At 38.1% G+C, this 27,213-nt stretch overlaps 2 protein-coding genes and 1 long non-coding RNA gene across 7 annotated transcripts in view; 2 read left to right on the top strand and 1 right to left on the bottom strand.

Annotated features, from left to right (window-relative positions):
• Positions 1-2,648, top strand: part of LOC120375180 (collagen alpha-1(XXVIII) chain-like) — a 69,043-nt gene extending 66,395 nt beyond the window's left edge. Inside the window, exons 36-37 of the mRNA XM_039495917.1 lie at positions 1,121-1,309; positions 1,812-2,648. Of these exons, the coding sequence (XP_039351851.1) occupies positions 1,121-1,309; positions 1,812-1,819 (197 nt within the window). The 3' untranslated portion in view covers positions 1,820-2,648. The remainder of the gene's footprint in view (positions 1-1,120; positions 1,310-1,811) is intronic.
• Positions 1-6,916, bottom strand: part of LOC120375181 — a 67,222-nt gene extending 60,306 nt beyond the window's left edge. For 2 of the 4 annotated variants that reach the window (XR_005586487.1, XR_005586484.1), the window contains exons 1-2: positions 3,763-3,900; positions 2,817-2,948 (exon numbers count right to left, since the gene is read on the bottom strand). This is a non-coding gene — a long non-coding RNA (uncharacterized LOC120375181). Of the gene's footprint in view, positions 1-2,816; positions 2,949-3,762; positions 3,901-4,459; positions 4,579-6,306 lie in introns of those variants that run through there. The other 2 variants (XR_005586485.1, XR_005586486.1) reach the window with 2 other exon arrangements.
• A 52-nt stretch (positions 6,917-6,968) lies between these two features.
• Positions 6,969-26,901, top strand: BBS5 (Bardet-Biedl syndrome 5). 2 transcript variants are annotated; one of them, XM_039495915.1, is made up of 13 exons: positions 6,978-7,100; positions 7,461-7,578; positions 10,909-10,991; positions 14,526-14,591; positions 16,608-16,657; positions 17,074-17,201; positions 20,363-20,498; positions 21,523-21,618; positions 22,162-22,224; positions 23,127-23,261; positions 23,381-23,464; positions 25,434-25,457; positions 25,573-26,901. In XM_039495915.1, the coding sequence occupies exons 3-13, from the start codon at positions 10,913-10,915 to the stop codon at positions 25,672-25,674; spliced, it is 963 nt and encodes a 320-aa protein (XP_039351849.1). In that variant the 5' UTR covers positions 6,978-7,100; positions 7,461-7,578; positions 10,909-10,912; the 3' UTR covers positions 25,675-26,901. The 2 variants fall into 2 exon arrangements, with proteins under 2 accessions (XP_039351848.1, XP_039351849.1); XM_039495914.1 differs by lacking the exon at positions 7,461-7,578 and having other exon boundaries at positions 6,969-7,100.
• The last annotated feature ends 312 nt before the right edge of the window (positions 26,902-27,213 follow it).

Below are 27,213 nucleotides of genomic sequence, written 5' to 3'. Positions count from 1 at the left end.
TTCAGGACTAATTCATTTCCTAGGTTTGGTAAAGCTATGATGGGGAGGAGGGACCATTTTAGGATTTAGAGTGGACTCAGTCCCATTGGTTCTCCAGCATCTTCATCCAACTTGCCCTGCCTTCCCCAAACAGCCAGGTCTTGCTGTTTCCCTCATGCTGGGAACAGGAAAAGAGGCCGGGGTCAGAAAGAATCTGAGGGAAGGTCTGCACTAGATGTGGGTGTGATTCCCAGTACAATATTTTCACTAGCCCTCATCGAGCTAGCGTGCTAAAAATAGAATGTAGCTGTGGCAGCATGAGCTGTGTGTATTGTGAATCCATGATTTGTGCTTCAGTATGTTTCAGCATGAGCTGTGGGACAGAGACCCCCCAATACATACCCATCAGAGATGCTAGGCACATACTCAGGTCACCTACCCCATCCCACAGCTCACACTGATGCAGCTACATTCTTTTATCATTGATTTATTTTGCTTATCAGCTCTTCTGTTATGTGCAGTACCTGATTACCACCTTCGCCATTAGAAGTGAAGTGTGCACATCTTAGGAAAAACACTGAATACAATTTCTGATTCTAATAACTATTCTAATGCTAGGGCTCCAATACCACAGTGATGGATGCTGTACCAGAACTTAGATGGACTATGTATTGTAGATAGTTAACATAAGGGTTTTAGAACCAGAAGCACTCACACACAGTACCAATGCACGAATACTGTATATACTTCCTAGTTCTCTAGCCTATCAATCTTTCCTCCCTCTTAGTTTCTGGTAAGATTGACTGCTGACAGTTAGCTTCCAAAATTATCAGAATGTTTCCAAACATTTTTTATAAATAGTCTGTATGGATAATAATTTTATAGCACAATATTTCTAATTATAATTTTTATGATTTGTGAAGGTGCTTGTACCTTCACTCACAAAAACATGAGAGCTAATCTAATAAAGGCCCACATTTAATTAGGCTTCCAAATTTCAACTAAAATCTTTAAAAATTTCAGCTGAAACTTTAAATTGCTCTATCACATTAGCAGCAATAAAAGAGTTTAAAAGGCACAAACATTGAGATGCAAGTTATTTTCACATGCTGAAAGCTCTTTTTATCCTTTGTTTTTTAAGAAAATATCCTGGATCCACGATGTAAATTGAGATTAGATCAAGGGTCATGTCGTGTGTATATAATAAAATGGTACTATGATAAACAAGCTAATGCCTGTGCTCAGTTTTGGTATGGCGGTTGTGATGGAAATGCAAATCGCTTTGACACTGAAGATGAATGTAAAAAGGCCTGTGTATTTCATTCTGGAGGTAAGACTGTATAATTTTTTCTACATTAAGAACTGGTACTTTATGTGATTCCCTAGTATGGTTAATTATCTGGTATCTTATATTACATAAAAAAAAGTTAAAGAATGTTATTAACAAAGTCAAACATTCAAAAGATAGAAAATGCCTAAATTAAGCCTGCCTGTGCAACCTTAATGTTGCCCACTTGTGGCTTTAATTTAATACAGGCTTTAATTACATAACATACTATTTTTTCTATAGGACCATATTCAGTAGTACATAGAATGTAAGCTTTCTGGGCAAGGATTACCTTTTCACTACAAATCTATACAGCACGTAGCACAATGAGAGGCTGATCCTTGATTGGGGTCCCTAAACGCTACTGTTAAACAAATACCGGTAATAAAATTATAAGAGTAGGCAAATTTAAATTGTACATATGGTTTGGTTTAAGTAACATTTTATTTTTTGTATAAAAGTCTCTAAACAGTATATTTATGTACTTTCTTCCCCTCTGTTACAGAAGACTAAAGTTTGATTTGAATTCTGCAACAAAGACAACTTCTTTTTTTAAGTAAAAACTGAAAGTTTTACACAAGTGCTGTTTTTACACTTGTACAGTGATCTATTTAAGTATGATATCAAAATACTTTACATCAACTTACAATTTGAAAGCAAATACTACTCAAGGGTTATCACTATGTCTGTCAACTTGCTATCTACCAATATTAGAGCTTCAATGAGAAGGACCAATATTTTAAGAGGAAGTGGCATAGAGGATTCTTGGGTTATTTTCCTAGCTCTACCAATTAACAGTTCCATGATCTTGGGAAAGTCACATATGTCCTCTGTTTCAATCCACCCATTTGTAAAATGAAAGACTGTAGTGTTGCTCCGTTATGGGGAGGGTCTGAGGCATAAGTAATTTATGTTTACAAAGTACTTTAAGATCACTATGAAAGTCACTGTATACATGCAAAATATTATACTTGTAACTATTCAAAAACATAGTACTTCTGATGTAAAAACTTTCTTTAATTTCCATTGGCTGGTAAGATACAAGATGAATCTATTTAATAATGCCTACAAACATATGTGACGGATTATAACAGTAACTGGCATTGCTAAAATAGATCAATTCAGTCCTAAAGTAGTTTTTATTTTTAAAGTATTGTTTTTCCTGAAAGTAGTGTTTGATTTTTAAATGCATTTTAATATTTTAACCTCAACATTTTTTAAATCTCATTTAACTTACGTTCAGAACAACTGCAGCATAGGCCTGACAATAACAAGACATTCTGCATTCCTGTTTAAGTCACTGCCCATGTGCATTGCTGCATTTATGTGCAAGCATAACAGTATATGATGTATTTTTTATGAATCAAATTCTATACTACAAAGCTTGTTTGTAATAAAATTATTTTGTTTTTACTGCCAGTAGAGAGAATTGATAATATCAACTTTGCAAAACTAAAGAGCTGTCTTGATATGATATTTAACAATCACACAGGTTCAAGTTAACACTTACAGTTGTACATGTTCCTGCTGTAGTCACTGGAAGCACTGCCACTGATTTTAACAGGATTGAACCTTCTAGGTTATGCTCTCCACTCATATACACGCTGCCCATCACTGCATATCTGGGGTTTTATATAAATATCTGCAACAGTAAGTCCAGAATATCAACAAAATTTACAGCATATATGAAATAACAATTCACCCTTATGGAATATACTGCATTTCCTACATGTAATCAGTGAGGACTTTCATTAAACACTTACTCCTACATATTCTAAGAGAACTAGATAGCTCATTACTAAGATTAGGATTCCGTCATGGGTATTTTTAGTAAAAGTCGGAGACAGGTCACGGGCAATAAACAAAAATTCACAGAAGCCCACAACATGTCTGTGATTTTTACTAAAAATACATTGTGGGGGAGAGGGGAACAGTCAGACCGCTTCAGCCCTGCTACTGCACGGGTTGACCGCTGATGCTCCAGCCCCAGGGGGAATGACCCAACCCTGGTCACTGCTTCAGCCCTGGAGCCGGTGCTCTAGTGGCAGCTGCTCCAGCAGCCCTGGGGGGCCACTGCTCCAGCAGCTTCGGGGCTGACCACTGCCTGCTGCTCTGGTGGTCCCAGGGCTGACAGCTGCTACAGCCCTGTCACTGTGGAAGTAGTCACAGAGGTCTCAGAAAGCAATGGAATCTGACCTCTGTGACAGAATTGTAGCTTTACTCTTTACTAACCCTGCAAGCCAATGTGCATTATATCTTTAGAGCACAGCTCTGATTCCAGACCAGTCAGTATATCGATACTATCTGACAATTCTTCAATGGCCTACAGGACATAAGTTGCTGGTTTTAGTCCAGTTCCAAATACATAGCTGACCATATTACAAAACCTAACACCATTATTTGTACCTTTATTGGCAGTCTTAACAGAGAAACCAAGAAATGATCTATTGTCTTACCTATAGAGGTGATCCCTGCAGAATACAGATGAAGAAACTAGAAGTGCTGCTGTGTTATAAATGATCTATAAAGAGAGTATTTCAGGCTGCAGTACTTGGAATTTTTCAGAAGCACTACATTCACTGGACTAGAGGAGATGTACTATAAAATTAAATATTACATATACTATCTCAGTTTATATTTATGCTTACTTCCTCCTACTTGCAGTAATGGATGTGATTGTCAGTCTTGCTTTATTTAATATATTATACACACACATACTCAAAATGTTTAAAAAACCAAACTTATTAAGTTTGCAAAAACCCACCACTCAAAGTTAGGAAATGCCAGAATTATGGCTGCATCTGCAATCTTAATTCAGCCCCCTTATGCATATGCACTGTGATAGAGTCTTGAATTACATGATCACAGGCTATTTTTCCATAGGACCCCTGCCTCATTTAGCGCACAGAAAGAACAATGCTCAGTTTGTGGTGAGCTATTTTTGTTTTTTTCTCATTGTTCAATGTGTGGCCCCAGGTTTTATTCACTGCACACTATTCAAATCCTGCTCAGAAGACAAAATTATTAATTTCCTCATTGGCTTTCCTAGGGCGCTTATCACTATAGTATCTTAGTCTAATTTATGACATCTAAGAAAATGTTTTAGAGTATTTAGTATTGTATGACACTTTATATGTTCACAGGACAGCTCACATTGACTTCAGTTGCAAGCTCTCAGCACTTCTATAACCTCAGCTCCCAATACCAGTCTCTTTGTCCAGCCAGTCCCATCTCAACTCTCAGTTTCCCTCTCCTGCTGCCAGCCTCCAGTTCCATTCCCCCCAGATGCCTTGTCCCAATCTACTAAAGTTCAGCTCTTTTCCCCTCTGCATTCAAGTCTCGCAGCTTCCTCCTACTCACTGCCTAGGCCCAGCAGAGGGGTCGCTGGAAGCACAGGAGAGAAAGGCATGCAGCAGTTCTCCAAAAAGGGCCATATTTTTGGCATTTAATATACCCACCTTATCCCCCACTTACCCTGAAAGGGTTAATGTAGGCTAAGGAGGCATCCAATTAACCAGACAGGCCACAGCTGAGGGGGATGAGGTGGTTTAAGTAATCCCCTTACTTAATAATGAGGGAGCCCATCTGAGGAAGGAAGGAACTGGACTGGATTAATAGGATGTTGGCAGCAAGGAGTCTGCAGCCACTCCCTGGGAGATGTATCTGGAGGCTACAGAGCCAAAGTAGCCTACAGTTATTCCCTGGGAGGAGGAAGTTTTGGGGCAAAACCAGGGGGGGAGCTAGGAGATTAGAAAATGCTCCAGGGAAAAAGGAGAAAGGTCCAGAATGGAACACACTTGCCTGCTGATTAGAGGATACCTAAACTGGAACCCAGAGTAGAGGGCTGGCCCTAGTTCCCCCTACCATCCACTGGAGAAGTGGCACCAGTTAGGCAGTGAATGGGAAAACTGCCTGAGCTTGTTAGTACAAAGGGATTTTGATACTCCAGGAAAGGGGAGGATACATGTGACTTGGCTGGAGGGCTAAGCCACAACCACGGAGCCTCTTGCCTTGCAAAATATTACTGCTTCCTTTTTTGTAAAAAAATTATATTTGAGCTAGAGAACTGTTTTTGGTTATGACATGTATGGGTTTTCTTTTATAACACAAAGAACAATTTTATAAAGGAAGGCATGTGGGAAATTTCAGTTCACTACATTTCTTTGAGGGCTTCCACACCCTACATGGGATGAAATTAATCCATGGGGTAACTAGAGTGAAGTTAATGGAGTTACACCAAGGATGAAATTATCTAAAGATTTGTAATATTATTTACAGTGCAGTAGCACCCACAGCTCCCAGTCAGGGATCAGGACTCCATTGTCCCTACCCCAAACAGCATAAAATCCTTCACTAAAATAGCTTAATGTAAGTAGAGGTATGTAATAAATACATTTTAATGGTTTACTTAAAATAATTTGAACAGGTATTTTTTTTCTACAAGAAATGTATACTGTAAAAAGTATCAACACATGGTACATGTCACCTGTGTTCAAAATGTGAGTAATATCATGGTATCAAGTATGACTGAAGAGTCACTATTCAATTTACATGCACAATGGCAAAAGTAATCAGTAACAGACAACCTGATTATTTACCTGATCCATAATTGATGATCATTTATTTTTTCAAAGTAACCTGATTGCAGATATGACATATTATATAAATGTTTGTGTATCCTTGGATGCTATTTATTCTTTTGGAACTTTTACTGTTGCTGGTGGAAATTAAGCAAAAGAAGAGGGACCAGTACAACTGAGCTTTTCTATATTCAGATGTGTAGAAGCAGATAGACTAGATGTCTCAAAATGTTCTTACTGAATTTCAAACTCTAGATATTTATGAATCCTGAAAAAGCTTTTAAAGTTTAGTATCACTAAATATATTTTTATGAAGATCTCTTGGCATCTTCAAAACCTGAGTTTACACAAAAGCAAGGGGAAGAAGTTAGACTCTTGCTAAATCAGATTGAAAACATAGTCTGGTTTAAGAGGACCTACTCCGAAGAAAGCGTGTAGAGCAGGAGCTGAGGTGAAGGAAGAGAGGAGAATACAAGGCAACAGCTGAAGGGGCTGAAACCCATCCCAGCCCCGTACCCAAAGCTAATTACAGCAGCAGGAGGAGCCCTAGAGCTGCCAGTTACAGAAGAAAACCTCTGCAGCGGCTACATTTAAAGGCGTTAAGTGGTTTCCATTGGCAGAGCCGCCTGCAAACCCGCACAGCAGCGTCCAGTACTTGGTGGTGGCCGTTGTCCCAGCGGCTGCTCAGTCAGTACAGGTTACAGACCCAGGTTTACAGTCCATTCCCTGGCAAGCTGGCGCCAGGCTGAGGGGGTTTGGAGGGGGGAGGAGGAGAGGGTCAGCCCCCTGCTGCTGAGCCCAGGAGAACAGCGCCTCGCAGGGAGCCGGCCGCGGAGCAGGAAGGCGGTGACTACGGCTGCACTAAGCCAGCGAACATAACTCCGGCGCGAGCCCCCGCACCCGTGAGGCGGCAGTAGCCGCGCGCCTCGGGGAGCTGTTTGGGGACAGGGCCACGTGATGGGCGTGGAGGGAGCAGCCCCACCCCACGCTCTGCGGGCGGGGCCGACGGCGGCAGCTCCTCCCAACGGCGGTAGCGCCTGGGAAGTTTGGTCCTCGCTGCGCTACGTCGGGCGGTTGCCAAGACCGGTGCCGGAGGCGGGAGAGAACTCCGTGGAGCCTTTGGCGGGCCCTGGCGAGGACCGCGGGCGGGTGATGACGTCTGTGCTGGACGCGCTGTGGGAGGACAGGGATGTTCGCTTCGACATCTCCCCGCAGTGAGTGGCGCCGCTGGGCCTCCCCTCTGCGAAGCCTCCCTCAGCCCCGTTGCGGGGCCTGGTTCTGAGGGTGGCGGGGCCGCTTTGGGGAGCCTGGGCCGGCCCTGCCAGCCCGCTAGGGCCCGAGGCAATTCCCGGCACAGCCTGGAGCAGGGGGTGAGAGACCCAGAGAGGGGCCGCGCTGGTGACTGGTCACGTCACGACGGGGTAGTGCCTGCGGGGAGCGGCCGGGCCCCCCCCGGCTCGTCTGGCATCCGTTTTTACAAGGGAGCAGTGCAGGGGGATGCAGGGACACCCTGTGAAAGCCTGAAGGCTCGCGGGAGTTCTAGCGCAGATCCCAATCCTGCCATTTACGTTTAGGGACTGGAGTGTAGTCAGGGCTCAGAAACAAGCAGTAGGTTGCTCATTCCGTGTACCAAATCCTCTGGGAAACTACTGATCCACTTTCCAGAATCTCCACTTTCATTTAAAATAAAAAGTAAGCAAAGAATCTCAAAAACGTGAACTAAGTGTAACCAATGCAAAGATGTCCGCATACAAAGATGTGTGCCACGTTCACTTAATCAAGGTGTTTGCTTAGATGCCTACTGACAATGATTGTAAGTGTCAGCATTGCTATCTGTTTAATTCCTCATGCAAGAAAGCAGTATCTTCACAGATCTGTACTATTTAAAGAGTGAATCTCAGTTTGGTGCTACATGTAAGTGGCATTTTGGAAGATACTGCTTCCCCCGCCCCGCACATACACACTCATGATCCCAAGAAATCTAGCAGAGCCCACAGGCATACTGAAGCCACACCAAAGCTCACAGAGCACACTTTTGTGTTTTGAACTTCTGCACAATCTAGAGTGATTAACTTCTCATTTTGGTAACTCGGATGGGTGAAGCTTGGAAGAGTACTTCTCCTCCCCTACAAATCTGACCCCTGTTTATAGAACACTTTGGCCTTCATTGTGTCTAAGGGTTACCATATTTCTGGTTCCCCAAAAGAGGATGCTGCCAAAGAGGGAGAGCTTGTGGGGGGGTTTACTCACTGGAGGTGGGAGTCAGTGTTGCCCCCCATCACAGTGGGAGGGTGGCTGGCACAAGCCCAGGATGCAGCAACAGCCATCGCAGATGTAGGGGAGGGACTAATCGGGAAGGGGCCAGTCGGGACCCTTTTTGAGCTGCAGCTTCTCTGCTCTGAAAAACCCCTGGACATTTCATGTTATTTTAAAAATCCCTCTGCACAGAGAACGAAGGCTCAAAAAAAGAGGCTATGTCTGGGAAAACCTGGACTTATGGTAACCCTAGTGTGCAAGGTCAGATGTCTGAAGCAATTTCAGAAACATACAGTTATCTCTTGAATAGTTAGTTAGTGTGCCTCTTGTTCTTTTTTTATAGGAAAGTTGGCTTCTATTTAGTTTTTTAAAAAATCCTTAAGTTTATACTGTGTGTCTGGACATCATAGGAGCCAAAGCCTGGGGAATGGAGCAGGTCCTTGAAAGAGCATAATGAAACGCACATCCTCTAAAATAATCATGGTAGAGAAAGAAAATCAAAGTTCACATCAATAAGTATTTTCTACTAAGAGCCATAGTTTGCTGGATAAGATTGAAGGATGCTTCATGGTGAGAGAACAAAATTTAAATTGCTCTGGAATTTGAACTTTACCGCTGAAGCAGAATTTGGTCCCCAGGGCACGTGTTTTCCTGAGTGTAGACTCAAAAGAAATGTACTTATTAAGCTAATACACTAAAGCAGTGGTTCTCAAACAGGGGCACGTGTACCCCTGGAGGTACTTGGAGTTGTTCCATGGGGTACACCAACTCATCTAGATATTTGCCTGGTTTTAGAACAGGCTACAATAAAAAGCAGTAGTGAAGTCAGTACAAACTAAAATTTCATAGACTGGTTCGTTTATACTGTTCTATACATTGAAATGCAAGTACAATATATGTCAATTGATTTTATAATTATATGGTAAAAATGAGAAAGTAAGCATTTTTTTCAACAATAGTGTGCTGTGACACTTTTTATGTCTGATTTTATAAGTTTAAGTTGAAGTGAAACTTGAGGGTACACAGGACAAATCAGACTCTTGAAAGGGGTACAATATTCTGGAAAGGTTGGTAGGGGTTGGCAACCTTTCAGAAGTGGTGTGCTGAGTCTTCATTTATTCACTCTAATTTAAGGTTTCGCGTGCCAGTAATACATTTTAATGTTTTTTAAAAGGTCTCTTTCTATTAAGTCTATAATATATAACTAAACTATTGTTGTATGTAAAGTAAATAAGGTTTTTAAAATGTTTAAGAAGCTTCATTTAAAATTAAATTAAAATGCAGAGCCCCCTGGACCGGTGGCCAGGACCCGGGCAATGTGAGTGCCACTGAAAATCAGCTCGCATGCCGCCATTGGCACGCGTGCCATAGGTTGCCTACCCCTGGTTGAGAGCTACTGCACTAAAACAAGTAGGAAAAAACCCTTCAGTTCAGCCTGAATAACAATAAAGTCACTGTAATAGCTCCAGCTTATGGCAACAGACTTACCATTTAGACAATCCTATGTAGAGTGTATTGCAGTAATCCTGTCTGGACTTAGAACTGCATGCATTGTGGTTTTTAGATTAGAGTAAAAATCTAAAATCTGTGGTCTAGAAATATTTATAAAAAACAGTAAAACTCTTTCTTGATCAAGATTGACCCATTTGGACAGTGAGTTTGAAGAACTGTTTACCTACTCATCTATTAATTTGCCATCTGCCACTATGTTCAATGCCAGAAACAATTGTGTAATACTAGACAGACAAGGACCGACACAGCTACTATGCTGCATAATGTTAACGTATTTTTAAAAACACGGTAGTCCTAGAATTCATTACTCTTATTGCAAACATTTATACAAACTGTGATATTTCTACCATATTAGCAAATCCTTGGTTCACATTCTTTTGTTCCAAATATTGGTGTCTTGTGCCCCAGGCCCTCCCAATCAGTTATAAAATTAGCTGCACAACATAAAAATGAACGTGAAAGTAATGTTTGTACAGCACTTTGAAAATATAAATAAGTGTTAAGTATTATTAAAATATTTTCTCTTGATTCACAAGTGACTAAAAATAACACATGGTAAATTGCAAAGGAAAAAGAAAAGAAAACCTGGCAAAATTTTCATTGCTTGCTCTTCTCAGTTGTCTGCAGTTGAATTAAAACACATTAGCACTATATATTTGACTCAGTAGTGCTGGTTTATTGTTTCCATGTGTTGAGTTTCCATGCAGTTATGTTCATTTGGTGTCCCCCTTCTGTTTTGGCCTTCCACCCACCCCGATGGTGTATCATCATGAATTTCAACACCCAACCAAATATCTAGGTGACAAAATACTTAAAGTAGTAATGCCAAAAGAAAATCCATAAGTGAGAGTAGACAGCAAATAAGGCAGGGAATTGAAATTTAATTTGGTATCTAAAAAGCAACATGAGCTTTGAACTGTATGCCAACAGGCATCACTGTCATAGACTTATGAGATTGTATTTCTTCTCCATTGAAATTATACCTAGTAGGACCTGACTTTCAGATATGACAAACATGTATAGCTCTTACAGCATTAGCTCTTATTGCATTTGTTGGGGAGAAGGTGTTAAGAAAGGGAATATGTGGGAGTAGAAATGATCACCACTTTGCAGGGCCCAAGAGAGTAAACCCAATAATATCTTAATTATACCTTATTTTGTTGTGTCTAGACCATAGTATTTTGTGATCTGTTTAAATGGAAATGAATAAATGAAATGATAATATCCAAAACAAATAAAATTACCTTGTTTTAGACAAATGAAAATGAGACCAGGAGAGGTTCTTATAGACTGTTTAGATTCTATTGAAGATACCAAAGGAAACAATGGAGACAGAGGTAAGTGTGTATCTAATGAAATTCTCATTTTCTTAACTTCTAATTTATTTAATCATTGAGGGTTTAAAGCAGCTGCCATTGAAGTTAATGGGAAAACTCTTAGTCTAGGTCTGTACTGGAGGGGGGAGGGAAGGGAGGTGTCGACCTAAGATACGCCAACTTCAGTTACACTATCTTAGGTCAATTTACCTGGCTGTAAGGATGGTGGTGAGTCGACCGCTGCCGCTCCCCTGTTGACTCCACTTCCCTGTCTTGCTGTGGTGGAGTTCCGGAGTTGACGGCAGAGTAATCAGGGATCCATTTTATCGCGTCTACACTAGACACAATAAATTGATCCTTGATAGATCAATTTATCCCTGCTCATTTCAGTGGGAACAGGAGTGGATCCTGAATGTATAATTGTCAGAAAGACGGAAACAATTACGCCATTAGAAAATGATTATACCTGAAGTTATGTTATTTCTGAAAGGAAAATGCAGAACTATCAAGTAATGTTCTACAATTGACTGTGAATCTTGTAAGAGAGAGCTATTGTATGTATATCTGATATTGGTCATTAGTCTTCTCTCTGAAGAAGATCTTAGGAAAACAAACATCTAGACTATAATGCAGACTATACTAGCATACTTGTGCTACCAGACAAAGAACATATATCTAGCCTCTCAAGGATATCCACCAGGTAGTGCAGTAGGTGCCAATGGCATGGATTTGATGGAAAGCAAAATAGGTGATGGAAAGTCTGTTCCTGTGGATTTGTTTGGAATTGTGTGGTTAGGAGGCAATTCTTTTGGGTTCAGTTTCCTCCCTAAAAACAACTTGGTGATCTTAAGATATAATCCTGCAGAAGGTTGTATAGGCCTATATTACAACTGTATAATTTCTAGTTCTAGTGGGAACTTGTTTAAATTTATAACACAAGAGGGTTTCTTTTTTCAAGATTTATTGTACTCTCTAATTATCTCAGTGGTTTCTCCCATCATAGGTTAAGGTGCTTCTGTGGACAGAAAAAGCGATAAATTCATCATAGAGTGTCATCGGACTAGGTTTTAAAATTGTGCTATTATCAGGCAACTACATTTTAAAATGATATAGACTATTTCTCAGAGGACTGTTAGAAATGGTAACAAAACTTTCATTTATCAAGTTGTTGCAGGAACTGGAACTCTTTAATTTGTTTAAATTAATTCATTAGCCATCCTGATGAAGGAGCTTAAATACAATGCAAGATCTTTTCATTATTGAAAAGCCCTTCAAGAGAAGAACCCACAGATTCTTTTGTTTCTTTGTCTCTACTTAGAACAAAATGTTGGGCCTTTCTTATACAGTAGTAAGGGAGATGCACAACTGTGATAGGGTCTTCAGTGGCCAGGTAGCCTAGCGGTTAGATCATTGGTTAGGGGCTGGAGTGGGGGACCTGCCCTCCTTTCCCTCAGGTCCTGGCTCAGAGTCCTGGGCCAATCACACCCCTAGATAGGGGAGATGGATCTTGCTCCGAGCCTGAGGAGGGTGCTTGGGACCTGTTGTCTGAGTTGCTCCCTGTGTATGTCCTTTAGTTTGGGGCATGGTCCTGCTAGCCCAGTTTCCCCAGTTGGGGCTTGGTGTTAGATTCCTCTTGGCAGGGGAAGAGTTACTTGCTTCCAGTGGCTGCATTGCCCGGCAGGCTGCATCAGTGCCTTCAGGCAGACACACAGAGAGTTCCTGCCTCTTCACCAATCAGTACCTGACTGAACCAGGCACCCTTTTTTTCTCCTCCTTCGAGGCCTGGCATTGGCTGCAGGTATAATGAGGCGGGGCTAGCTGAAACCACAGGTTTCTTTAACCCCTGCTGAGCCTGGCAGCCATCTCTCTGCTCCTTCACAGCCACATAAGCTGCCTTCATGCTCAGCCAACCACTCCTGAAGATGGTTGGGCTGATGTGCAAGCAGAAGGAATAGAGGGGATTTGCATAAGGTCCAAGGGTATAGGGCTACTTGGTAAAGTAGCTCATGTAAAGGAACTCCTCATCCTCCCACCCACCACAATGAGAGTGAAATCCGTAACCATTTTTTGTTTGTTTTTAGGGCTTACCTCTTGTGGGTATCACTGGTGTATGGGAGTAGAACTGGGCAAATAACTGACTACTTGGTACTCTGGCATTTCCGGGGGGAGGTTTTGATTTTTCTCTAAAACTGTAGATTACAAAAAAAAATTCAAGAAATCAAAGACATCACAAAAATTTTGATTTGGAGCAAACATTTCTTAAAATCTGAAATGTTCGGTTTCATTTCTGGGCCTTTTTAACTTTTTAAAATAAAAGCAAAGGAAATTGAAGGGCTAGATTCACAAAATGACTGGAAGAGAAGGTGGTGGTGGTATCCCCCTTATAACCTTTAGGGCACTCTCTTTGGATGTAGAAGACCTATATTCAGTTCTTCCATCTGCCTGATGTGGAAAAGGAATTTGAACGTAGGTCTCCCAGATTTCAAGAGAATCCCCTGTCCACTGGGCTGTGGGATATTGTGAAGCAGGTCTCTCAGTCATTCCTGTTGAAGCTGTTCTGCTTTGTATAAAATACTTGAATAGTCACTGGGCTAGAGAGAGAATGAGAATAAGTGTGGCTTAGTGGTTAGGGCTTACCTGAGGTGGGAAAGACCCAAGTTCAAGTCCCTGTTCTAAAGAGAGATTGAGATAGACCTGCTCCAGAATACCCCGAACAGAGTGGTTGGGGAAGTCTTGTGCAATATGGGAGATCCAAGTTCAGATCTTTTCTCCACATCATAGAGAGGGGGGAAACTATATTTGGGTTTCTTTTGCATCCCAGGTAAGGGGCCTAATGCCTGGAGTAAAGGTTATAAGGAAGGCAGCTGCGCTACTGTCACCACCATCGCCCCTGGCCATCCTGTAAATCTAGCCCAAAAAATCAAACACAATGTCTCAGATATGTCAAAATCATTTGTTTTAACATTACCAAAGTTATTCTGCTTGTTGGTTTGACTGAAACTATTTGAAATAAGCACACATTCGCAAATAATTTTGACTAACCTGAAACTGCATTTTTTTCAGTGAATAAACTATTTAGTCAAAAAAAGTCACTCAGCTCTATATGGGAAACTGTTTCCCTCCTTCCTGATTGCCACCATGAGAGATCTTTCTTAGAACAGGCCTTTAGTCCTTTCTCTAGCTGACAACTCTATCTAAGAGTTGTTAGCCTGAAGCTCCCTTTTCGTGTGTGAGACCCATCTAAGGTTCATGACCACTATTGCACTGGTAGCTGCACAGTCACCTGGGGGAAACCCATTCCTCTAATACAATCTTGACGTAGGTGCTGAACATGACTCAGTGTCATTCTATGGTGGTAATGAACTCTATCTAAAATAAAGATTTTTACAACAAAAGAAAGATCAGTGTTGACATTTTGTTTGTAGGGGTTTTCAGGAAGAGGAAAGGAGGCAGTTGTTATTTAAATTTTAAGTTTTGTGGAGCAACTTTGAAATCTCACGGTTAACCTGGACAGTTGTCAAATTTAATGAAAAATGTTGCACTCTTTGTTTCCAGGTAGACTTCTAGTGACAAATTTACGGATTATTTGGCACTCATTGGCATTACCTAGAGTCAATCTCTGTAAGTATCCCTTTTAGTTAAGATGAATAAAGTTTTGTGTTTTCTTATGTGGTAGTATGCTGAATTATCACAACAGTAATGAGTATAGCAATAAAGTTACAGTCTAATATTGTGTGCTACTGCAAAGTCTTCAGTCTCCCATTGCTACCTAACCTGGGTATAATCCAGCAGTATTCATTATTCCTTTCAGTAATATAGGAACTGATATAATAATTCCTAGATAAACTGTCAATGTTTAATAACAATTTCTCAAACTAGAATTCTGAAGATCACAACAGAGTGTGTTATAGTTTTCCTAAAGTCTGTGGAGGTTTGCCTAGGAAGAACTGTTTCATTTTACTGTATTTTGAATTGCCCACTTGTCATATCATATGACAAGTATATGCTGTTGCCACTTCTTTATTTTGATTTAGCCTTGATCCTCATTTTTTTCTCTCCTCAGAAACATATCATTTACTTTTATGGGCCCTGATTCAGCAGGCTACTTAAACACATGTCAAACTTCAATTACACGAGAAACTGCCCAGGTGCTTAAAGTTAAGCATGTTCTTAAGTAGCTTGCAGAACGGTAGTGTGTGTCATGGTACATTTGTTCAGCAGGCATTTTGCTCCAGATACTCAATTTCCAGTAGCCAAGAAAGTAGAAGTCCCGATTCTCACAAACTCAATCCCCCCTACATTGTATTACATATTTGTGGTGATGTTTTTTTGCCAAGTTATATAAAGTTTGCTTATGGTCTCAAGGACAGATTCACCCCTGCTATAGGCAGAGGCAATTCTATCCTTCAACTTTTTAGATATTTTAAAAATTGATTATCTGTCAAAGTAACACATTATCTATTACATGTAAGGTAATTTATTGACAAATAACAGGAAGTATTAATGAGTGAGTTTGCTAATTCTAGATTTCACACTGGACATCAAAGTAGGTGCTGAGTGATGACCATGAGAGTAGTATAAATATGTGCAAAAATACCAGGAAAGACTGCCTTGTGCATCGTGTAAAGATATAAGCATCCTCATCCTTTTGCCTGCCACCATGCCCTAGTTTTCGAGACTGCAAAATCTCCTCACAACTAGCTCCCTAATTGTCCTTTACTGATTTCATTGTTGCAACCTTATTCTATATAAATTATATTTATATAAATGTCTATAAATATTTTCTAGTGGAAAGATTAAAAACTGGGAAGGCTGTGAATGCCTTGACCCTACTCTTTTGACTATGCTGACTTTTAATAACCATTTATTAAGATTTCTTGGACTATTTGGACCCTTATCCTTTATCATATTTCCTAGAAGTCCCCATGTTCATTCAGCAGCTACTTTCAACTCATTTTCTATTATAAAAATTAAGGTCCCAATCCTGCATAGAGTTCCTTGCAAGGAAGAAAATCCTATTCAGATTTATTTGCAGAACTGGAGCCTAAATTGGGAATAATATTGCGCATGTCCCAATTTAGGTTCCAGTTCTGCTGCCCTTACACAGATGGATAGACCAGTATGCTCTAGGAAGGGCTTGGGCCTGCTCCTATTGCAATCAGTGACAAAACACTGATTGGCTTCAGATTGGGCCCCTAACTATGTCAGTAGGTCTGCTCAGATGAAGAACTGAAGGACTGGGGTCTTAGTTTTTAATAACACAAACTATTGTGGTCAAGGCAATAAAGCATTTTTAAAATTTTACCTTTTTTTTCCGTCTGTCCCCTCATTCTCTTCCCATTCTCCTCTTTTCAGACACACTATCCCTTCCCTCACCCAAACTGCTTTTATTATTTTTGCACTCTTAGCTCCTGGAATCCTCACCACAAAATTAATACAATGGTGGTAGGGATTTTTGTTTTGAAGGGTGAGATTCTAGCTGGGAACAGATATGACATAATGTAAAAGGCCCAGCCAGCCTATCATAGTGTGGGCTTTTCACAATCAGTGTCCCAAACAATGCTCTAATAGTATTGTTCTATATAACAGAATTTTCTTCTGATCAAAACTGTGCTTTTTTCCCCTCACAATTTTTAGCTGTTGGTTACAACTGCATTATAAATATAACGACGAGAACCGCTAACTCAGTAAGTTTCAAAATACTTCTTAAATTAAAAAGGTGTAAAAGTACCATAAATACTGATTGCACTATATAAATAATCTGAAAGTTCATAGTTAATCATAAAAATAAAATAGTAGTGAAATGTTTATTTTAAATATTTAGAAATAAACTTTTAATTTCATAAGGAGAGGGTTTATTATTACAAGAATCCTGGGGGGAAATAATGACTTTGGTGGGGCCAGGATTTCAATAACCAGCGGGCCAGGAAGTCAGTGTAAAACTTCCATAGACTGGTCTGGGGCCCGAATTTCACCTTAAGTGATTACAATTAGAATATGACCACACAAAAAAATAGTATGTTTGGATTGTTGATTTTCTGTATTGTTTACAATCAAGGTGCTGTAATGTCAAAATGTTAAATATTAACAATTTTTCTTATAGAAACTACGAGGCCAGACAGAAGCTCTTTATATATTAACTAAATGTAACAATACACGGTTTGAGTTCATATTTACTAATGTGGTTCCTGGGAGTCCCAGACTTTTCACTTCAGTTATTGCTGTACACAGGTACCATACTTAAAATAATGTTAAAATTATAGTAAGTCAAGTATAGATGCAGAATTGGGGATTGCTGTCATTGATGGACCAGTCACATACTCTCACATACATAAAGTCCACAGAATCTTAAAATGTGAGGTGAAGGGATGGGGGGGGGGGCAGAAAGTCTGTGAGTCCAATTAAATGAATAAATAGCGTAAAACGCATTTAATTCATATATGTTATTGACCAGGGATGATATCCCACACTCTAGCTCAGCCAAAACTTTCACTCAAATTGGAATGTGGCTTGAATGAAGACTGCAGGCTCTGGCCCTAGTACAGAACAAGTTACAATAACTCCAGTGCAAACCTGAGAAAAAAACTTCATTGGAACAGTTATCAATTATTAGGTGAAACTAAAATTCTTGGATTCTTCTACTGGGTCATCCTTGCATTCTGTTAAAGATTCACTAAGTGGTTTTGTCTTAACTATGTTTTGATTTAAATAAAATTTGTCAATTGATTTGCATCAAAAAATGTTCATCTTTCCTTCATAAATGACCTGGAATTTGTTTGAATTAGGGCTGTCGATTAATCGCAGTTAACTCATGCGATTGACTCAAAAAAATTAATCACAATCGCAGTTTTAATTGCACTGTTAAACAATAGAATACCAGTTGAAATTTATTAAATTTTTTGGACTTTTTCTACATTTTCAAATATATTGATTTAAATTACAACACAGAATACAAAGTGTACAGTGCTCACTTTATATTATTTTTTTCACTGTAAAAGTGATAACAAATAGTATTTTTCAATTCACCTTGTGCAAGTACTGTAGTGCAATCTCTTTATTGTGAAAGTGCAACTTACTAATGTCGATTTTTTTTTGTTACGTAACTGCACTCCAAAACAAAACAATGTAAAAATTTAGAGCCTACAAGTCCACACAGTCCTACTACTTATTCAGCCAATCACTAAGACAAACAAGTTTATTTACATTTAAGGGAGATAATGCTGCTGGCTTCTTATTTACAATGTAACCTGAAAGTGAGAACAGGCATTCGCATGGCACTTTTGTAGCTGTCATTGCAAGGTATTTACATGCCAAATATGGTAAACATTTGTATGTCCCTTCATTCTTCGGCCACCATTCCAGAGGACATGCTTCCATGCTGATGATGCTTGTTAAAAAAAAATGTGTTAATTAAATTTTGACTGAACTCCTTAGGAGAGAATACTGCCATATATTTCATATTATAGGAATGCTTTTTGTTTTAAGAACACTCACTGAGATTTGACAAAATGCAATGTGAGATTTCTAAAGATAGCTACAACACTCGACCCAAGGTTTAAGAATCTGAAGTGCCTTCCAAAATCTGAGAGGGAAGAGGTGTGGAGTATGCTTTCAGATGACTTAAAAGAGCAACACTCTGATACGGAAACTATAGAACCCGAACCACCAAAAAAGAAAATCAACTTTCTGCTGGTGGCATCTGACTCAGATGATGAAAATGAACATGTGTCAGTCCACACTGCTTTGGATCGTTATCGAGTAGAACCCATCATCAGCATGGACGCATGTGCTCTGGAATGGTGGTTGAAGATGAAGGGACATATGAATCTTTAGCACATCTGGCACATAATTATCTTGCGGCTCCAGCTACAACAGTGCCATGCGAACGCCTGTTCGCACTTTCGGGTGACATTATAAACAAGAAGTGGACAGCATTATCTCCTGCAAATGTAAACAAACTTGTTTGTCTGAGGCTTTGTCTACACTACGGGGAGAGATTGATGTAAGTTACGCAACTTCAGCTACGTGTGGGGTCCACACTACGCTGTGTCGACAGGAGATGCTCTCCCGTCGACTCCCCTTACGCTTCTCGTTCAGATGGAGTAAATGAATTGATGGGAGAGCGATCTGCGGTTGATTTAGCAGATCTTCACTAGACCCCCTAAATTGACTGCCGATGCATTGATTGCCACACGTCGATCCGCTGGTAAGTGTAGACAGTGACTGGCTGAACAAGAAGTAGGACTGAGTGGACTTGTAGGCTCTAAAGTTTTACATTGTTATATTTTTTAATGCAATTTTTTTTGTATGTAATTCTACATTTGTAAGTTCAACTTTCATGATGAAGAGATTGACTTGTATGAGGTGAATTGAAAAATACTATTTATTTTGTTTTTTACAGCATAAATATTTGTAATGAAAAATAAATATGAAGTGAGCACTTTGTATTCTGTTGTAACTGTAATATATTTGAAAATGTAGAAAACATCCAAAAATATTTAAATAAATGGTATCCTATTATTGTTTAACAGTGTGATTAATCGCACAATTAATAGTGATTAATTTTTTTTAATTGCACGATTAATTTTTTAATCGCTTGACAGCCCTAGTTTGAATACAAAAGCTTAAGTTCTACAAATAATGATTTTAAGCAATTCCTGTTGTTTAAAGTAGCCTGTATGATATCAGTGAGAAAAAAACTTTCTGATTTCTAAATAACACTAGAGCTAATTTCAATATTCAACTTCTTTGAAGGTAAAAACTAATATTAATAAGTAAAGTATGCTTTTAATTGAAATATTTGCATAGTAGTAGTGAATCATTTAGTGTAAATCGAGGAATCATGACCTGATTGAAAAGCCCATTGGGGCCAGGATTTCACCCCTAAAGAATACATTATATAGATTTGAACATGTACATAGTCTAATGGCATGAACACTGACCTACACTATATACATAATTAAAAATTGTGGAATAACAATTTGTGTATATCTTATACATACAGCATATTTGTGCCTGATCGGAGTTGAAAATTAAATGTTTCCCAATGTCCATACTGTATCTAATGTGTGAACAGCAAGGCTTTGGTTGCATTTTAACAGCTGAAAGAGCAGAACTGTAAGGTGCAGAAAAGTGACAGCATACATCAGAACACTGCAAAAGACCAAAATTGATTTCAAGCTAAAAGTAGTTTTTTTAATGTTTTGTTTAGTTTTTAAAAAAAAAATTAACATAGCTATTCTACTTAGTGAAGGCTTATTAAAATTGCTGAACTTATTTGTAGAATGTAGATAATTGAAATGGGGAAGATTGAAATATTTTATAAACCTGTGTTAACATGAACTATGAAAGTCATTGAAATCTTCAGCTTTGGCATGTATTTTTATTTGCAGAGCTTATGAAACTTCTAAAATGTACCGTGATCTTAAGCTGAGAAGTGCTTTGATTCAAAACAAGCAACTGAGATTATTACCACAAGAACAAGTATATGACAAAATAAATGGAGTCTGGAATTTATCTAGTGACCAGGTATAGTTAAAATAAGAGTATATGCAATTTTACTAAAACTGTGCTTTGTTTTTCATCTTCCTAGCAACTGTACTATTATAGTTCTATAACCTCACAGGAATTCTCTTTTGGTTCAGTTCATGAGTGAGTTACATGAGAAGCAGTCTATCCTGTGTGTATGCTATTCAGTATAACAAAGTACTCCTCATAGCAACCTGTCATGACATTTGTGAGAGATTTTCAGCTCTGTATACAAGGAATTAGATATACAGCTCCTATTAACAAGAAGTATTTGAGAGCCTAATTCTCTGTGTATCATCCTGAAAGTATACCCTGCTGTTTCTAAAACATTTTGCTGCATATTTGTATAATCTACTTGCAGTTTTTGACTGCATGTTTTCCTTTGTTTTTTAGTTGCTAACAACTAAAAACATTGGAATAGAAGATTATTTATTGGGGATGGGGAGAGACTAGGAGTTGCAAGTGACATGTACAATATGTCCGTATTATTCTGTAGGGCACTACTTGTACTTATTTAGGGCATGGAAAAATGGAAGCTATTATTTGTCTGTGTAATTTTAGTCCAAAATGGGCATTACATCAGTCTTGATGAATAAGAGTTCTTTCCTCTATGCTCCAGTTTTGATTGTGGCGCACATGTCCACAGTCACCTAAATTTAACGCACATGCCATTGTACTTGTACAGTATGCCAGTTCTGGAACTCTACAGTGAACAACACTTGAAAGTTTCACATTCTCCTCTAAGGTTCACTGTGCTGTAGTGTGATACTGGTTTGCTACAGTAATAGCAATCCCCCAAAGGTTTTCACCACTTAAGTAGTGGTAGTCTTTTTTAAGATCTTCTGCTCCCATTAAAATCAGTGGTAACACTCCCATTGACTTCAGTTAGGCAGTGTCAAATCCGAATTTAACTGAATGTAGAGTTCCATTATAATAGCATTTCAGTGGAGGATATGAGTATGGTCTACAAATGAGAACAGGCCCTACATTTCAAAAGAATTCTGATACATCTATTTTTTATCAGGGAAATCTGGGGACCTTTTTCATTACTAATGTGAGAATAGTTTGGCATGCAAATATGAATGACAGCTTTAATGTCAGCATACCATATCTGCAAATTGTAAGTATCTTAACCTCAACAATCCTTTTAAAACCTAATATTGTATGATATGGGTCAAATTCCAACCTTCGATTCACACACCTAACTCACATGGAACTTAATGGGAATTGTATGTCCTTATCTGAGGGAAGATTTGGCCCTATTGCTATCTGTTGTAGAGCAGATTTTTCTGTCCAAATTCCTTGGGGAAAAAATCAAGCCTTTCAGGATCAGGAGCCAGATCCTTGGATCTGATCTGCACTTTTGATTTCCATGGTGCTTACCATGCTGTTGCTCCAATGCCAGTAGTGTACACCAATGTATGTGACCTCTGGAATTCATCTTTTGACCAAAGGTTTCAGAAAGGAACACTGCCAAGACCTTGCCATCATTTCTGATGGAATACTCGTCCACTGGGTGTCAGTGGTTCAGATTTGGAATTCCAAATGGCTGAAGATGCCACACATGCAGAACTGATAATTGCAGTTAATAGTATTAACAAATTGTTTGTATCAAGGAATTAAAGAACACCATTTTTTTAACCTCTTTTTACTTTACAACCAGCGTTCAATAAAGATTAGAGACTCAAAGTTTGGCTTGGCACTTGTCATAGAAAGTTCTCAGCAGGTAAGATGATTTAATAACATTCTTGAGTTATTTTCATTTTTACCTATATAGCAATGCAATTCTGATATTATGTGCTATTTTTACACAATGAATAGACTGAACTCCTATATGCTCTTTAGAGTTTAAACTCAAAACTTGGCTACATAAGAGGCCAAAATTGTGGTGAAAATATGGTTGTTGAGCTATGAATTTATTGAACAAAGATTATGATGAATGAACCACCAGTTGATTAATGACGTCTCTGACTGGAACACGAACTGGCCAGCATGGCCAGTTAATTTGTTATTTATTTAGGTAATGCCTTGTTACACGGGAACTCTCGTTTAGGGAGAGTAATAATGGATTACTTTTAGCACTGTGCAGCTAAAAATAATACTATTAAAAAAAAATTGTCGTCTTTGCTACTCTGTGTAAAAGATTGGTAATTTCTTCTACTGGTGACCATTATCAAAAACGTTTCTACAGTTGAAAAAACTATTTTTGCCTACATCAAATGCATTCATTATAAATGAAAAGGTACCTTCATAATACCACTTATGATTTAATGGATTAAGCATTTATTGAGCAGCTCGAAACTCCTGAATACAGATCCTAGTCTTGCCAATGATTTTCAGTTTTCTCTTGACCTCTCCACGTCTCTGTTTCCCAACTGTAAAACAGAATAGTAGTGCATAGCTTTTATACTTCACAGGGCATGAAATCCTAGCCCACTGGAAGTTCATGGGCCAGAATTTCACCCGGGCTTTGTACAGCAGTTTGAAATTTATAAAATGCTTATATAAAAGTCTTCATTGTTAGTATTAAGAAATGCCTGTCAAGAGGAAGTACTTTTTCTATAAGTATATATCTTTTATATAGTAAAAAAACAATTCATTTGAGTACATATTTTTCTTTTCTTGTAGAGTGGAGGATATGTACTTGGTTTTAAAATAGACCCTGTGGAGAAACTACAGGAGGCAGTGAAAGAAATAAATTCACTGCATAGAGTTTACTCAGCTAGCCCTATATTTGGAGTGGATTATGAAATGGAAGAAAAGGTATTCTGTTCCTTTTATTACAGAAGCTGCATGTAGCATTGCACTAACAGAAGAAATAAAATTATATTAAAAACATTATAGATAAATGTATTTGTTTACTTCATTGTCTCAATTTACAGCCTCAACCTCTTGAAGATCTGACAGTGGAACAGGTTCAGGATGATGTGGAAATAGAATCTGATGAACAGACAGATGCTTTTGTAGTAAGCTTCTCCAGAAAAATAATTGTTTGATTATTTAAACATAAATCATTTATAGACTTGGGTTCCTACTAAAAGCAATGTTGGGTCTTCTAATGTTCAATAACATATTTAGATGTCTTTTGGGCATAAAGTCCAAAACTATGTGGAGTCCAACTGTAAACTCTTAACTTTTTTTCAACATTCTCTTTAGAAAGAGCGATATTTCAAATGGTTATTGACAGTCAAGATAGTTGGTATTTAAAGTAGCACTCACAAACAACTAGCAGCATGCTTTAAGGTCCAGCAGGGTCTAAAAGCTTGTAGTTTAATCAGGTCATACAGATATTAAAATTAAGTCTTCTTTCTTTCTGGGCAGATTGATGATAGTGTTGTGTCTAGAAGGTTGCCTCAGTATTTGCCCCCACAAGATTTTAGGAAAAGGTGATATTAAATGTTGTCCCTAAACCTAATATGAAGAAGTGATGAGTATCCACAACTTCCATTGATACAAACACAAGAGGATATATTGATGAGGTGGAGTCTTTTCTGAAATTGTTTTAAATGTAGTCCTTTCCCTACATCCAGAAACTATTTTTTAGTATAAACAGAAGAGTGCACAAGTATTTTAATATGGTAGCCTAACCTAAAATACACATTGTCATAGCTCACCTTTGAAATCTGATAGACTCAACAATCCTAAAACCAACCCTACTAGTCTGCCCTTACTTTTCTTCTTTCCTATCTCTCATCTGTCCTGCTAATCTTCAACTTTTTAATCTCTATATCTTTCCTTTTTCTCTTCTTTCAGTCTGTAATTTCCTTTCCTTTTTTCTTCTCTTTCCTTCTGTGGTTTTTTGTTTTTTGGCTTCAGTGTCCAGAGTACTTTTATTTCTGTGAGCTTGTCATCACAGTTACAATCCTTTTCTCTTATATTTGGATTTTGTCTGGGTTATCCATGCCTTGGTCACTTCTACTTTGGATTAATCTAGTGTGCTCTGTGTGTAACTATCCTAGGATAATATTTGGAAGCTATAGCTGGTACAGAATCCAGTGATCTACTTACTTAGCAGTAGTTGCCACAGAGAACATATTTCATCTGAATTCCACAGGCTGGCTCCTTAACAGTCTTCTATTGTAATTGAAGGCGTTAGTATTCAGTACAGTCCCATGTGATTTCAGGCCTATTTGGGAAAATGCCTTGTCCCATCAAGACATTTGAGGTCAGCTGAGACACTTTTTGTTAAGTCCCTAGATTTAAAGGTCTAGGAGCTGCTGGCATGGACCTCTCAGAGAAGAGCCTTTAATGCTGGAATTTGCTTTCCTTGCTTGTCCAAGACTCAGTCTGATTTTTCAGGGGATGGTATAAAGCCCACCTCTTTCTACAGGTCTTTGCTTGAGACAGGAATGACTTTGCTTAAGTGTTAGATTAGCCCATTAGTGTTGTTGACTAATCGTTTTGATAATGTTATTTTTAATTTTTGTGAACATGCCCCAAGATATTATGAAGGGCCCATTTTTAGAAATTGAATAGTAAATGTTGCTGCATGTGCAGAAGGAACTATGAGCATGCCATCAGTTCTGCCTCCATTTTATTATGAATAACAGACATTTGTTATAACAGACATTTTAGCAGTTATTTAAATTGATTATTTCATATTAAGTCATTGCTTTCTGGTTGAAGTTTTGCATAGTAAATTTCAACCCAGAGTGAATTTAGTCTTATTTATAAAATGAAAGTAAAAGATTCTACCAAGCACACATGTAAATCTCAGAAAACATGCCAAATGCAGTTTTAAATAAAAGGGATTTTGTTTAACACTGAAATTCATTTTAAAATGGAAAGTTAATAGAACTGAGAAGCCTAAAGTATCTCTGTGTAGATATAAAAAAATATTAATGGTAAATGGGAAAGTATTTTTTTTAAATTGCATATAGGAAAACAATTTTAAATCATTTAGGTGGGTTTATGATACTTTTTTTCTTTTTGTAGGCTTACTTTGCTGATGGTAATAAGGTAAGAACACTAACATTGTAAAATGCATATTATTTAATAATTCACTGTTCACAGATTCTAATGAAACTGGGCTTTTATTTGTTCTTCCTCCCTATGCCCTTCACCTCCAAAAAAGCAACAAGATCGGGAACCTGTATTTTCAGAAGAACTGGGACTGGCAATAGAGAAACTGAAGGATGGATTCACGCTTCAGGGACTCTGGGAAGTAATGGGTTGATTTAGATTTAACATTATTTTCCCAATCCATGCAAGACATGTAGTCATTATGTTACCACCAGATCTTTAGGAACACTGAAAATATTTGAGTAAGACAGAACTACTATACCAAAGAGAAGGAACATATAAATATCATACAATGCATAGTTAACTTATTTTGTGAAAAAACTTGTTAAACAAATTGTACATTTGTAACAATTGTATTCTGTGTATTTTTATATATATTTCTTGTGCTAAAGTTTTAAATTATTTATTTGCTTATATAAAAAATGTACTGATCTATAGTTGTATCTAAATAACATTTCTGTAGCATCTTTTGTGACACAGTCTTAAAATGTTAAATTTAAGGGAATAAACAAAAATATTAATGTGGGAAACTTTTTTTTAAAGAAAGAATAGTTGTGTTATTGTGGTATTGATATCATTTTGACAAAGTACTGTACTATTCCAACTGTAACTGCTAGTTTTCGTATTACATATAGAACTTCATGTACTGTATATCAGTCATCATTCCAGGTACTAATTTTCATCCAAAGACTCCAGTACACTTTTTTTTTTTCCAGAAAGCACTGACTTGTTTGTTTTTTAAAGGAGATAATCAGGAAAGAATTACACACTACATATCTTTTGCTTGTGACCCATCAGACCTTTAAAATGTTGTGTTACATGCAGGGAGAATTGAGTCATTTATTGTTTAAAGGAGAGATGCAGCTGTTATGTTTTTTAGTGAGATGAGATCTTACACACTATTTCCTATAAATGGAAAAAGTGAAATGAGCTCTCCTTTCAGCTGTTGTTTTAGCAGCTGACTGCACCAGTGACTTCACTGTGGTATGGAAAGGAAGAAAAGCCTGTTAAATATTTGTGTAAAACTTATATGTATAAAAAACAATAATTAAACGAAATCCTGTTTATATCGAATGTATTTATAAATGTTGGTGCCCAATCCTGCTCCCATTTAAGTCCCATTGATGGGTTTTTGCCATTGACTTCTGTGAGAGCAAGATCAAGCCCTTCATCACTAAAGCATGTTAAGGAAATTCTCGGTTCTTACATTTCTACATTTCCAAATGTAATAGAAATCTAAGCCTTCCCTGCCTAAATTCTGAAACTTTTAACAAAAATAATTTGTGAGTACCTAACTCACGTATATTTTGCAAATCTGCTCTTCTTACTTTGTTAAACTATTAACAGTTTGTACTGTTAATACAAAGCCTCTTTTTCTCAATTTTTAGTGTTGTGAGAATTCTCATTGGTTAAAGAATTTTAATTTGTGGCATTCATTTTTTTTTTAATTTTCTATTCTGTCTCTAATGTACCTATTACCTTCATTTTAAAAGGAGAGAAGATACCCTTTACTAATACCACTTTTAATGTTTCCCTAAAATGAAAACTTAAAAACAAATACTTGGGGAGAGGGGGAAGGGAAGTGATAATATGTCTAGGAAAATGATCTGGAGTGAGAATTACATTTTAAGAATAAAAAAATTGGAGCTTCATTTGTAAATGATATTTTAAAATAATTAAGTGGAATTTTGCT

Source organism: Mauremys reevesii, linkage group 11 (genome assembly GCF_016161935.1).
Source record: "Mauremys reevesii isolate NIE-2019 linkage group 11, ASM1616193v1, whole genome shotgun sequence".
Classification (NCBI taxonomy): Eukaryota; Metazoa; Chordata; order Testudines; family Geoemydidae; genus Mauremys; species Mauremys reevesii.
The sequence above is the reverse complement of the archived record's forward strand: the minus strand, read 5'-3'. Positions and strand labels throughout refer to the sequence as shown.